Source organism: Eucyclogobius newberryi, unplaced genomic scaffold, assembly GCF_026437365.1.
Source record: "Eucyclogobius newberryi isolate DKJ021-1_F unplaced genomic scaffold, fEucNew1.0.hap1 SCAF_7, whole genome shotgun sequence".
Lineage (NCBI taxonomy): Eukaryota > Metazoa > Chordata > Actinopteri > Gobiiformes > Gobiidae > Eucyclogobius > Eucyclogobius newberryi.
The window spans coordinates 17,725,895-17,740,485 of NW_027316389.1; the positions used below are offsets into that span (position 1 = coordinate 17,725,895).

General features: G+C 42.1%; 1 protein-coding gene across 2 annotated transcripts; it reads right to left on the reverse strand.

The window, feature by feature from the left end:
- Nucleotides 1-833: 833 nt before the first annotated feature.
- Nucleotides 834-9,050, reverse strand: kras (v-Ki-ras2 Kirsten rat sarcoma viral oncogene homolog). 2 transcript variants are annotated; one of them, XM_072434645.1, is made up of 6 exons: nucleotides 8,791-9,050; nucleotides 6,702-6,819; nucleotides 6,386-6,564; nucleotides 6,025-6,184; nucleotides 4,906-5,030; nucleotides 834-2,572 (listed from the first exon to the last, which is right to left on the reverse strand). In XM_072434645.1, exons 2-5 carry the CDS (start codon nucleotides 6,810-6,812, stop codon nucleotides 4,911-4,913), a joined length of 570 nt encoding a protein of 189 aa, XP_072290746.1. In that variant the 5' UTR covers nucleotides 6,813-6,819; nucleotides 8,791-9,050; the 3' UTR covers nucleotides 834-2,572; nucleotides 4,906-4,910. The 2 variants fall into 2 exon arrangements, with proteins under 2 accessions (XP_072290746.1, XP_072290747.1); XM_072434646.1 differs by lacking the exon at nucleotides 4,906-5,030 and having other exon boundaries at nucleotides 8,791-9,049.
- Nucleotides 9,051-14,591: the final 5,541 nt, after the last annotated feature.

Consider the following 14,591-nt stretch of genomic DNA (forward strand, 5'->3'; position numbering starts at 1 on the left):
TGTTGTTGTTTTATGGCGGTTGGCATCCAATTGTTGCATTACCGCCAGACTTTATTCCTCAGACTTTTCGTAGTCCTCAGGAGCTTTGTGCCTTCAAAGTAGTAGATTCTGTTCCAGAGTGAGGGTCCAGCGCCATCTGCTGGTCGCTTTGAGTAAGTTCAGAAGACTACAAAGGTCAGGCAGATCGTTTGGACTTAATGGGAGTTGTTAAATAGGAGAAAGGTCATCGTGAGTTAATAACGTTCCATTTTCTGCAGCCCAACTCAAATGGTGGTCTGTGAAGTCTATGAAGAGTCTGCAGTGATTTGTATTGAGATTAGTCGACAGATAAATGATTATTTCTAGTGGCTGATAAAGGTTGAAATGACGTGACGGGAAGCTTCTAAAGAATGTTTATGAATAAAGTGTATTATTGATTAAAAAAATGACATTATTGCATGTGTTTAAAGCATGATCAATAACCATCAATATGATCAAAATACTACATTTACTTTGCACATCACGGTCAGATGTCAAAAACCTGCACCGAATTTACACTAATACTTTGAGTCATTTTATTATCCAAATCATTCCAGAATGTGTTAATAAGTTACTAAAACGTGTCCACAAGTCACTGATGACTTAGCATTTAATAAATCTTCACATCAAACTGCACTTAACCGAACTTCTGACACTAACATTATGAACTTATGGCTGACTTTTGTTATGACAGTGAAAAGTTCTTACAAAAGTTTGTTCTGTTGAGATGACAAGGAAGTAAACAGTCATTTTACACTACAATAAACAAGAAGGCAGTGATATAAGCCCAGTGCACAATAACGAGCACGCACAGCTCCTCTTTAGTTTGTTCTTTATTACACATTAAATAGGAGTGGTGAGATTCATGGCAAAAAAATAGACTTATTTGAGATGGGATCACCACTGCACGTTGCCCGCAGCAGGCGTGTCGTAAAGTGGTCATTCATTCACTTCCCTTGACCTGGACCCAACCACGTACACAAAGAGAGGAGGCCGACTCCGTTAAAAAGCAACATTCATTTAGACACACCAACCGAGAAAAAAAAAAAAAAGAAAAAAAAAAAAAAGGAAGCACAATTTACAAAATATGCACCGGCGTATCGGTGTCACAACTATACAAAGGTTGTTAAAATACGATCCAGGTATAAATGATTCAGACGTAATCCGAATGCTGTTGGCACGCGATAAAACGGGAACACGGGGAGGGGGGGAAACTACGTGTCAGTGTTTGTTGTTGACGGGCTTCCAGGCGTTTACAGTCATCCACTGTACTTTGTGAACATGGAAGTTATAATGGTTAAAAATAGCCTACGTCTCGAATTAATGTGGATCGTGTCTGGAATCTGCGACGCGTCTTTTCTCTAAAAAAAAAGCAGCACGTCGTCTTTTCTGAGTACACGTACATGTTGTTTCGCTACCTTCTAAAAGTAGCACCCGATGCAAACAAAAGGCAAATTCAAAAAGGTCCCCGGGGAAACGAGCGAGAAAACCCTGTGGTAAGACGGAAATCAACCATTTAAAACATTTGAATCTTTAAAAGAAAAAGAAAATGGCATTTATAAACTCGTACATCAGCCTCGTACAAGAGGATCATTTGACTTTTGACTGTGGCGCGTTTAAAATTAGTACAAAATGTTGTTCAGATGCCGTTTTACAGTTAATCTACTTTATTCCAAGCACAGCATTTGAACCGCGCGTCGCTGGGTTAAAAGACAACGAATCACATGGTGTCATTGGTAATTCTCAGATTCTAGACAATTCTGACAACGCGACTCTAAAGATAAAAAAGGTCCGCATTTGTCGATTATGAAAAATAAAACGAAAAAAAAAACGATAACCCCTCAGCTGGCTCCAGCCCAGATTCAGGAGTCCGAAACCCTTTGTGGGCCGCTGAGACCAAAAAACATGGACTTGGAACATTCCCCCACACGATACGACAAACGGAGTTAATAGCCGGGATGGTTTTAAGTAGTAGTCTGCATGCATACTATGAAAGACAGAACCAAGTCACACCGAGAAGAGGTCATTCAAGTTGGGTGGAGACGTTACACAGTGGATTTCGTCTATTTTTGCCCCCGTCGTCCGGTTCACGATACATAAACGGGGTTATAAATTAGCTCTTTGGCACCCTAAAAAGGCCAGCGCGCCTCTTCTAGCGCCTGGAGGTCGAGGGAAAGTTTGATCCGGCTGAAACGATTCGAAAGCTACAGATTAAAATTGTATAAAATGTCCAAACTAAAAAAAAAAAAATGTTGGGATGAAGGCCACTGGCACTAAAATAAGCTTATGGTGTTCCCGACTAGCGAATAGTAATGTTGTCCAAATGGGTACTTTTGAAAGAGGCTAATAATTTAGTGTAATGTACAAAAACGTTGGGCTGGAACTGTTCGGCGTGGGTTCTTTTTTCGTTTTTTTTTAATTCCCAGCGGAGTTAGATTCACATGAGCGCACACTTTGTCTTGGACTTCTTTTTCTTCTTTTTGCCCTCCTTGCTCATCTTCTCCTTATGCTTCCGGATTTCTCGCACTAAAGTGTAGAAGGCGTCGTCCACTCCCTGCGAGGAAGAGGAAAAGAGAATGAGTAAATACGACAACAAAAAACACCACACAATTACAGCAAAGTTATTATTTCGACGGGCGAGGAGTGCATTTGCATTTAAATGATGTTTTGGTTTTCAGAGTATGCCTGGGAAAAAGGTCAGTGCGGGGATAAAAAAGCAAAATACAATACAGCCACTCCGGTCCGAGGTATCGAATTGTTGTTTTTCCCCCACTGCAATTTTATTTAAAAGGGATTCTGTGAAATGAAAACATAAAGGTATCGAGGGGAGTGGAAGCTTAAACTCATCTTTAACACTTACATTAGCTGCAGAATGTTTTTTTTTACTATTATCTATACATTTCTACGAATACCGAGGATATCATCATTAATTTAATCAACTTTTTACACCCGGCACTACATCAAAAAACACAACTAATATTTTGGCCGACTAAAATCTCAAAATAAACGTGGTTGAATGGATAAAAAAAATGATTTAACCAGAATAAAACTACGAATTTACAGGACTAACACATGACAATACCAGAGCAAAGACTTAAAAACACAGTAAACCACAGCTGTACATGTCTCGTATACCTTTATAATAAATACTCTGCGCTCTCCTACAACAAAGATTTATGGGAATAAAAGACAACAGGTTATTACAGAATTGTGTCTGCAAATTGCACACAGAGACAAAGCAGGAGGAAATGACCAAAAGTGCAAAGCTCTGCAAGATGCTGCAAAGTAAAGAGTGTGAGGTCATTTGAGGGGATGAAGACTCGACACAAACTCGAGCTCAAGAGAAGGTTCTGCCCGACTCGTGACAAGAGTCCACGTTTGTCCAGGAAAGACTGCAGAAAACACAGCCGGGGTTTAGTCACCTCGGCACAGTGGCCCTTCTCCTTCACAAAGACGGGTTGCTTTCACATTTGTGCCACCGTTACAACATCGTAGTGCGGACTTTGGACATGAAATTAGTGTTAAGCCTGTATATAAAAGGAGTTAGAAATTACTTTTATAATAACCTCCATTGATGCTAAAGAGTAAAAGCTTTTCAATTGTTTTAATTCAGTGTGTACTAGATCTGGGATTCCTCTTTTTCTGATTTGTGATTGGGCAGATAGAGGTGGGCATTGTGTCAAAATGTAGACAATATAGTGAATGCTGTTTTTAAGATCTTTTTTTTAATAAATAAAAATGCTACAAAAAGAGCTGATAAAAAAACTTTGAATTAAGGCTATAAAGTGTCATTTCTGCACTTTTGTAAATGATTTTTATAGACATTTACTTCATATTGTCAGAATATATGTACCGTATTTTCCGGACTACAAGTTGCTTTTTTTCATAGTTTGGCCAGGAGTGCTCCGGAGTGACTTATGGGATATTTGTTATTTTCACACTGACAACCGCAAGAGGGCGCTCGAGGCTCTAAGCGACGCAGAAGAAGAATCTGCACTTCCTCTTCCTCTGGAGTTTGTGGAGTTGTTTAGGAGTTACACAGAGGAAGAAGAATTCAGTGGATTTAGTGATTTGGGGTAATACTGATGCTTTGTAAACTTGTTAGCATGTTCTTTATGCTATAGTTATCTGAATAACTGTTAATATGTTACGTTAACATACCAGACACTTACCACAGTTCTGTCTGTGCGTCATGTAGCTGAAGGTGTTAGCATTAGCATACATACACCTATTCACCATGTTCTCTCATCTGTTATTATTTTAAATTGCATTTCAAGATCAAATGTCTGCTCTTGGTCTTGGATTTTATCAAATAAATTTCCCCCAAAAATGTTACTTTTGCTCCAGTGCGACTTATGTTTTTTCCTCTATTATGCATTTTTTGGCTGGTGCGACAGAAAATACGGTATACATCGGGAAACTCCCCAAAAAAAGAGAGCTATTATTCCCCCCCCCCCCCCCCCCCCCCCCCCAACATCGCCCATCCCTAAACCCCAGGATGGTTAGATTGTACCCGGTTTGGATCTCTTCTCGCACTACATTAAGAACACTTTTCCTTTGTGCAAATCAAGTTACAATGGGTGAAAGCACTTCTGCCAGTTTGTGTGCGGCGTTCAAGGCATTCATCAAGTGTGAAAGCAAACCCACAAAGAAAGTCATAAAATAAAAATAAAAAGGTTGTGCAATTTGACATTTCCGATTCGGGTAAACAGACACAGTGTGAAACGGGCATTCGTGGACACAATCAATGTAAACAAAACTGATCCGAACGCCCAGAAGAACCCAGCAGGACAGCTTAAAGAGCCCGTGAAGCCGCGCCCCGTTCGCCTGCCCTCGCGTCCACACACACATTCAGGCGGAGCTGTGGGCGCCGCCGCGTACACTTACCCCTTTCACTGCACAATGCACTTTTTAAGCTTGACACAGCGCGGAGTCTTTTCTTCCTTGCTGAGCTTATTGAGCCGGTACTGCCTGATCTCCCGCACCAAAGTGTAAAAGGCATCTTCCACTCTCTGCGGCATGAAACAATGACACTCAATGGGCACGGCATCCACAAATACCACACGTTTGAAATGATCGGCGCCCTGATATCGGATGGTAAAGTGTGGGGGGAGTGTTGATTGCGGGCGAGTGAACTGTGCACCCGGCAATGTGTGTTAATGACTAACTGGTCTGCCAAAAGGAGGATGAATGGAGCTAAAACGTTACTGGAAATTGGCCCAGATTGACACAAACCATCTGTGGACAGTGAAGACATCGAGACGTGCCTAGAATTCAAGTGAATTACCAATAAATTATCAACGTTATCTGGACCATACGTACAGCAACTAATGTCATTTACTGAGAAAAGGGGTTGACTACTACAGTGCCATAATTAAATCAAAATGGCACAAGAAGAGTTTACATTCTATAAACACTCGTGGGGTCTAGTTTGCATTTTTACTTCTACTATTCCTTTCTGAATATTGTGAATGTGTGATGGATAGTTGCATTTGTGCTGGACAACATACAATGTGAGGTGAAAGCATGTGGCGTGGATGTCCCTCACCGACAGGAGCCAGATCAGAGCAGCAGCTCAGAGGCCAAACCAGAATTTATACCACTCTCGTCGTCATGCACACTCCTGGCACCTGATAGTCCCCTTTTCATTTGGTGCTCTGCCTTTTCCAGACCGTGATTAAGCCACTCGCCATGCACCGATTAGATAATCACCCGTACAATTTTTGAGTTCATTATTAACCAGTCAAACAACCCGAAGCTTCCAAGGAACATTGATTCGAACATAAAATCCACCAAATTTGACATGAAAAGGACCACACCTTGTAATTTTTGATTCCAGATTATAATCCACAGACACCCATGATTGCCTCCCTGCTGAAGCTGATTGAAGGTAACACAGACACAGCCCTCACCGCTCACATGCTCCACATACCAGCAGAGGATTACAGCCATAATCTGCTGCCGCTGGAACAGTTGAAGGAGTGGCCGCCTGTCCTGAACTCTCACCTGTCTGGTTTTGGCTGAGGTCTCAATAAAGGGAATGCCGTAGCTGCGTGCTAAGTCCTGAGCCTGCTTGGTGTCCACTGTTCGGGACGGGAGGTCACACTTGTTTCCTACCAACACCATAGGAACGTCCTCGGAGTCCTTCACCCGCTTGATCTGTTCTCTGTTGAAACACATTTGAAAATATAAACAGTAAAAAGAGATTGATGCTTAGAGCTAATCTTGAACTGGTTTGACCAGTTCATATTTATAACATGCCATTTTGTTTTAAACACTCACAAATACATGTTGTGCCAGACAAACATTACACTGTAAGGAGCAGGTCTATGATACAGGGATGAGCCATTATTGGAGCTGAGCTCACCTGTAGTTGTGAATGTCTTCAAAGGACTTGATGTTATTGATGGCAAAGACACATAAGAAGCCTTCCCCTGTCCTCATGTACTGGTCTCTCATGGCGCTGTACTCCTCCTGACCTGCAGTGTCCAGGATGTCCAGGAGACATGTCTCTCCGTCGATCACTACCTGCTTTCTGTACGAGTCCTGAAGCGCACACACACAAGTCCAAACAAGAAAAGGTTGGCACAGAGAAATCAGGAGTACAATGCACTTGTTAAGGAATTGTATTAGTTAAAGTAATCTAATAAGCCAAAGATACACATTGGTTATAGTTATTTTACCTCGATGGTGGGGTCATATTCATCCACAAAGTGATTCTGGATGAGTTGAATAGTAAGTGCGCTCTTGCCAACACCACCAGCTCCCACCACTACCAGCTTATACTCGGTCATGATTCACCTGTAAACAGGAGCGGGAGCGCTGCATTAGAACAGGAGCAACAGCAGTGGAGACGGGACTGACACACTTTTGTCCTCAACTGTCGATAGCTGCAGACTGACAACACAAACCCACCCCAGGCACAAATCCATAACTTTAGATCAAGGCGGCCTAAATTGACCAGAGGGTTCTGCAGTCTGCTGGCTTTTTACAGCAGCATCAATAGCAGCAGTGGCCATTTCTTTTCAGATGGTGCAGCTCACGGTGAGACCCTGCAGCCAGGGAGCTCTGCTGATCACGGTTCACTCCAGACTCGGGGAAAGTAGCTTAACACACCACAGGTTACAGGCAACATTCTAGAGGCCGTTTTATCGATTTGAAACCAGTCATAACTACTTCAAACGAGAGATTGTTGCTTGTATAGGTGTGGGCCAATAATATCTTAAGGTGATATGACTCTACAATATGTAGATTTATGTAGAATTACATAAAATCTACATGACACTTAGCTATCCCGGGATATTTACCACACCAATATCGTGCGAGAATTTCAATATGCGCTGTAGTTAGTTTGACCTTAAACGTGACTCTTCCTCCACTGGTCTATGGTCTACAGATATATAGTGTAGCTCATGATAATCCTGCTTCATGGAACTGAAACGAGGACAATAAACTGAGTTAAACTGAGTCTTTTAACAGAGTTTAATGTGGTAAAGGCAGTCTGAGCCATACTATTTTTGAAAGAATGTCTTAAACTGGTGGGATATTATCTAATATTGCGCTGGGACATAACGCTGCATGAGACATTCCAAACACATAGGTGAAATACTGGGTGTGTTGAGACCTAAACTTGCTTGTGATGAATCTTTCACTGTGATCCATGACCCATGTGAGGCTCTCATTAAGCTGCCCACAGGAGTAAATGAAGGACACTTTCACTGTGCTCTGACCCACACATGCAGTTCTCTGGATGACCACACCTGGAGAGCCAAGTTTGTTTGTTGGGCACTTTTCATGCAGTCAAATCAAAGTGCTTTACATAACAAGAAACTGTGCCTTTAAAACACAGCAAAAAAGAACATCATAAACATTTTATTTTAAAAGTGAGAGTGCGGATGAAATCCTTCTCCCTTCAGAAGTCAAATTGGATAGGTGGCCACCTATTAAACCGTACAAAATGAGACCAAATTATTGCAGAAAGCCCTTATAACTATCGACAACACATTTTGAAATTACATAATGACTTTTTAAAATTTAACCATACACTTCTCTCATCGTCTCCCTTGTCATTTACTTTACAAGTTTAATTCGGCAGAGCCTTTACAGCAGATATGGGATAAACTTGTACACATTATATTGCATTGTCAATCATTTTAAAACATGTAAACAAAGTTGCCAACATGTGCATGAGGGCAGTGGCATGTTGTATAAGCCTGGCCTGTGTGCCCTGAACATTCAGAGAAGCTTCGGAATACACTTAGAGCTGTGAGAGTCCAAATGAAAGCCCCGGTCCTCACAAAAACAGATATCTCATAAAAAAGGCTACAAGAGACGAGAGGAATTGGGATCCATGTTCGTCTTCTGCGGCTTTAAACGCACCAGACCGATGCTAACTAGCTTAGCATGTAGCACACGGAAGCTTTAACGCAAAACTACTCAAATCTAGCACACATCCTTTACGTTTTGTTTCTTACAGTGGCACGAGCTCGCGGTTGAACGCATTAAGAAGCACCGCAGACCTACATTTCATTCAAAACCCCGGAGATACAGATGCTGGAGCCGCGGTCACCATGCTTACAGGGCCAGGCACAGCGCTAGCCGCTTGGGCGTAGTTTAAAATAACAACAGAAAGTGCGATTTTTTACCGAGCGCATTTGAAACACCTCTGCCCGGAATCCACTCGCACATTCGCGACATCTCAAACGCACACAGAGCGGGACGATCGCCGTTAACCCCCGTAGTCGTCGTCCGTTTTTCCTTTTTTTTTTTTACCTTTAGCGAGTGGAGTTCCGCGTCCCCGAAGTAGCAGCGACCGAGAAAGTCAAGCCGAAAGCGCTCGCCTTTCACACGGTTTCTGCATGTCCCGTCTCCGAGCAAAAGCCCAACATTTACGCGGCTCTCAACACGGTCCAGAAGCGAGCGCGAACGTGCAACACGGAGGAGGGAAAAACAAACGCGAGTAATTTAATCGATAGAACTTTCCATTTGCCCTGCGTCCGCCGGGGCCTAGCTCGCTGTCGGGGTTGGCCTCCTCCTTTTACGCGAATATGGGCGTAAACCGGGGCGCACTTTACGCACAAAGCGGAGCAGGGGATTTCAACCGTCAGCCGTTGCAGACATGTCGCAATGAGCCGTCACCTTCTCCGCCGGTTCTCGAGCCACTACACGCACTTAACGGGGCTTTAACGTACACGCACATACATACATATATATATTCTTTTTTTTTTTACGTATGTGCCGAATGTGCTTCTATGAGTTGCGCGCACGTACGTTGCAAGGTGCGCAAAAAAATAAAAATGGATAAATGTCGTGGGAAAACAATGTAACCGCTGACAATGCAACCTTGGATGACTTATTTACGTGTCTTGTGTTAATGATCACGCACAAACACACGCACACGTATAATAGTAGTGCGAGTAGTGGAGAGCGGGTGACGCGGGTGACACGGTGCGCGTTGTTGCGTTGTTGCGTTGTTGCGTTGTTGCGGGTGCTCTGCTCGGCCTGCTGTTCCCTGCTGCAGAGTCAACAAAGCCTAGGGGGCGACTGCTCTTTATATAGGCTCTAAATATAACTGGAATGTGCAGGAGGAGACGTCATTCCCGGGCGAGGAATCGGATTTGGCGATCCGTGTCACGTTGCCTCCCTCTCCCTCCTCCGACTCCGATCCGCGCTTGTAAAAAAAAAAATACTATTTTATATTAATACAAAGCTATGTCGCGAAACTGCAACACGAAGCTGGTACTATAACACCGTAATAAAAAAGTACACAATTGTAGGTAGGATGTTGGCCGAAAATACAATTATAACCTAGTCTTGTGTAGGACTATTTATCACGTGGTTAAGTGTGTATAATTTTAGAGGCAGAGTCGAATGCTATCCAAATTTAAAATAATGATAATTTTATTTTTAATGTCGTTATGTTGCCTCTTTTCCAGCTGAGGTGGGAGGTTCTTGAAGTCACTGTTGGTTGTAGCTACACGACCACAACGTGCGATGCTCTTAGCGGCCGCGCGGGGGCAGTGCGGCTCTGCATTTGTATTTGCCCGTTGAGAAGGTTTTTGCAAAATCTATTTTAAACACCTCAAATGATTAAATTGAGCCTTAGAATTGATGTGCGTAGTACAAGGCAATCGGATTTTGATGGGCTACTTCACACTCAAGAATAAAGCTACAGACAATTTAATCAGGCCCATATATAGAGAGACATGTATAATATATTGGCCACTTTGTTCTGTTTGCTGCTGTACCAAGTGATAAAGGCCACAGTGGCTCAATCCAGGTACAAAACAAAACTGTTCTAATTGTGTGAACAAAAGACAGAGGAGCCTGTTTTGGCATCAGCTTCATGTGAACATATATGGGCGTTTTATTCTTCTTGGAGTGGGGGAATCAGCTCTTGGAATGGGCTTTACAATGATCTGCTTTGATGGAGCAGAAACGTTCTTTCTTTTCTCTCTCTCTCGCGGCCATATCATTCATAACGGGCTCTGCAGAAGAGGGGAAAAGTCAGTCAGTCTTAGTCAAAATCAGATGAAACTGTCCAAGTCTTTGTCAAAGTGTCCTTGCAGAGAAAGTTGACTCCAGCCTCTAGGTACAGCATCCCACCCCCCATCCCCACCCCCACCCCCACCCCCACCCCACCCGGTCCAGAGCGCGTTGCAGCTTTAAAACAGTCCACAATGCCTTGCGGTGCCGTGTCCCACTTCCAAAGCAGCGATGTATTTACCAGAGGGGTGAGGAAACGGCGCGGCTCCCTTCTCCTCCGCAGCCTCGCGCCAGACCGCCTCACAGACACGCACACGGGGCATAAACTTTACGGTCGCGCGTGCGTTTGCGCTTCCTCCTGCTGCTCCCCCCCTCCAGCCCCCCCGCCGCGTCTCCTCCTTTTTTTGCGCCCGATCGTCACTTTGTCGCAAGTGACTGGAAGTGATTTACTGCTCAGTGCTCAAGACGGGACGCAGCTTCTTCTTCTTCTTATTCTTCTTCTTCTTCTTCTTTGCATTTTTTTTTTTTTTTTTGCTTTGCTTTTTTTGTGCAGAATCAACACTATTATTCCGCGTTTCATCCCAAAACTTGTGCGCGCCGAGTCGAACCCTACGCTTCAAAGGTAAGACCATTAGAGGAGCCTAATAATAGCGGCTTAATGCGCAACGCGGCGGACTTTTGGAGTGGCTGCTGCGGATAACGGGAGCGTTTCAGGGGAGAAGAGAAGAGTAGTTGCGTTAAAGCCGCTACTCGGCCGCCGCCGCCGCGTCCTGTTGCCATTCCAGAGCACGGAACGGCCCCCCCTGTTTAAACAAAGCCACTCGGACTTTTAAAAGGTGCATTTCTTTTGCAAAGCACCCAAAGCCAAGGAGATCGTCCACGGAGCCTATTTTTGGTCACTCTTAATTGGGTTTAGCGGGACTGAGCGGCCAAAGCGTTCACTTGTTGCTGGGACGTTTGCACATTTATATATACAAAGCATCTCATTTGTGTGCACGGTTGCTGCTGCTGCTGCTGCTGCTGCTGCTGCTGCTGCTGCTGTGTTTGGCTTTCTGCAACAAGACAAAAGTGAATGTTTTGTCCACACGTATGATGCATGTGTGGACTTTTAAAAAGAACAATAACAAACTTGAAGCGCGTCTGATTTCGGTCAACTTTTTTCAACATATAGGTGCTGTTGAGTGTCATTTGTTTTGCTTTGATGTCTTGCTGTCTGCTGTCTTCTTAGCCCCAGTGTGGGCCCCTCTCTCCTCTGCGTTTCAGTGCAGGGCCTGTGAGCAGTGGAAATAAATGTGGATATGGCACTGGAACAAAGGCGGTATTATTGCTGGCTCCAGATGTGCAGCATTGACCTCTCAGCCTAATAGCTTAATTTGAAAAGGAGAGAGTGCAGACAGGACCAGGGGTTTATCAGACATAGAGCAACCATCAGATTGAACTGTTGCTCTCAAGGGTTGTTCACTTTGACTTTGGTTAAACGCGTGGAGAATACGTGATGTGTTTATTTACCTTTTTTAAAGTTTCCAGAATGGAGGCAAATAGTTAGTGGAACATGATGCAGTTTCCATTGAGGAATAGGGACTAATAACCACATAATATCACATACTATGGAAGTTTGATGATGATGATGAGTTTGGCAAATGTAAGTGATACCATTTAACATTCTATTAGTGTATTTAAGAGGGTTTATTATTGACACTTTTTTATGGAGTGATTTATTTGCTTTATTGTCCCTGTAGAAATTAAATAAGATCTTAAAGAAAGGCATTTCACCAGACACAACACAACAGATTGCACAATAACTCAAACCTAATGCATATTCAACAGAACAGGCGGAAATGATTTACAATTTGTTGAAAAGCCCTTGTTTCTACGGTATTTGAGATTTCCCTAGACAACTATTGACAGAAACGTTTGACCCCACAGTAGCTGCAGATGTTGCATACTTTACCACAAATCCTTCTTGTGTTTTATTTTTACCAAAGGAAGAAAAGCAAAGACAAATAATGAAATAAATAAGGTATCCCTTAGCTACACAAGGTCCAAAATAAGAGTCCCATTTAAAACAATTTAATACATATTTAGAGTCATTTTCAGTTAATCATTGAAAATATATTACATCCAGCTTTTGACAGCATTTCAATGGTCTATTACTATGTTATTTACCGCTCAATACAATATTCAGCATGAGATTATGGCGACTGGGGAGTATTACACAAATGACTTATTCAGATTTCCTTCTCACAAAAATGCTTTGTTGAATCATTTTGTCATATTTTGAAAGAGAAAACTCGAGTCTTTGTGAAGCGTGAAGAGCGATAGAGTCTTAAGATGAAGTCCCAGATGTGCTAAACAGTTCTTAACAGGACTTTATCATTCAATTCATGATTGGGTTTTCTTACTTTGCCTCCAGGAGGAAGTGAAACTATCCTCTTGGAGTTCATTCAATGAGTTGTTTAATCCACCTGTGATTTGAGGGAGTTTGTGCGGAAACAGAGCACCTAATAGCACCAAATCGGCATATTGTCCCAAGAATCAGATCACAATTACATTTTGTATTGTTATATTGCCCTGCCCTACCTAATGACAATACAAATCAATACAGAAGTTGGCATCAAGTTCATCAAGTTCTGCAGCCATTACTTTATCAGTAAAAGCATGTTATTTGATTTGGATATTACATTTGGCTCTTTTTTTTGTGCCTATTTTATGTTCCTGAAATCAATACTGAAAGCTATTTATTATTTAGTATTTAAAAAGAAAAAATCTAAAATCAAGTTTGATCAATATGAGGAAATGGGTAAAACGTGAATTCAAATGTCATCAATCCAAACTTGTAGTATGCGCAGAACCTACATGAGATAAAACATCTACAAAATGACGTCCAGATGTCACAAAAAAGTAACAATTAATCATTGTGCACAGAAATTCTCCCCATTCTGGCTCATCCTGACTCATATTGAACAAACCCACATACAAGGTGTCACCGCAGGGCTATTTACTGTCACGTTTCCGTCTGTATGACCGACACAGAAGGAACGTGGCTTTCTTATCTGTTAGTCACGGCCCGTTGGCTTCTCACAGTCCTGGAATGCAGCAGCTTTTCAGCGTCCTCTTTACAGGATCGAGCAGACCACGCCACGCTCTGTTGTTTACGGGGGTTTAAAGAACGCCACCAGGCATCTTTTTACGATTATGATTCATTCAAATTGAAATGCCGGGTGTAATATCTTAAAAATGCATAAATATACAACGATAAACAAAATAATGTACGTTTTGGGCTAGATATTTAAAAAGTTATGGTGGAAGTTTAGTATTGTGATTAGGCGTGAGGAATATATTGACATTTAGATGATATTGTGAAAGTTGTTTTGAAGATATGCAACATTTGAATGTAGAGCACATCATTTCGTAATAAAAAACACAAAAATAATGCTACAAAACAGATGATTCAAAATTAAAACGTTATGTTGTTAACTTTCAAATAAGGGTATACGGGATTATTTCTGCTCTTAGTTTTCGCAACATTTTGTCTGATAATAAAACCTCAACTAATACATTTAAAGTCACATTTTTACACATTTCTGTTTGATTGACATAATAACATCTGAATGAGTTATGCAAAAAAAAAAAAAATCTAAATATTGCCAGCCTCTAATTGTGATGAGCCTTTAATTCATACTTCAAATGTGTAAATTGTCTGTCCATTAAAGCCACAACTTCATTTAGTCACAACACATCTACTAAAACAAGACAAAGAGAGAACATACAAACATTTCACATAGTCCTGAATATAGTTGTTGATAGTGTATACGTAGTCCGGCGTAATCGTCCCATTTGGTCTAAAGTCTATCAAAAATGTTACTTTCTCAATTAAGTCCAATTTAGTTTTTTTCCATTTTGTGAATTGCATCTGTATCTATTGAAAAAGCACCATACCAAACCTCACGTTCAGCTCTTAAGTTAAGCCACACTTTACTGTCCCGTGGAGAACTTTGCCCTCTGCATTTGCCCCATCCTTAAATGGCTCGGGGGCAGCGTCCCGTGACCCATCTCCATATCCTGGAGCTAAACTGGAGGATTTTACC

Coding starts and splice junctions, on each gene's coding strand:
- kras (XM_072434645.1), bottom strand. CDS start 6,812: ATGACCGAGTATAAGCTGGTAGTGGTGGGAGCTGGTGGTGTTGGCAAG. Junction 6,565..6,701: donor AATATGACCCCACCATCGAG/GTAAAATAACTA, acceptor TGTGCGCTTCAG/GACTCGTACAGAAAGCAGGT. Junction 6,185..6,385: donor GAAGACATTCACAACTACAG/GTGAGCTCAGCT, acceptor GTGTTTCAACAG/AGAACAGATCAAGCGGGTGA.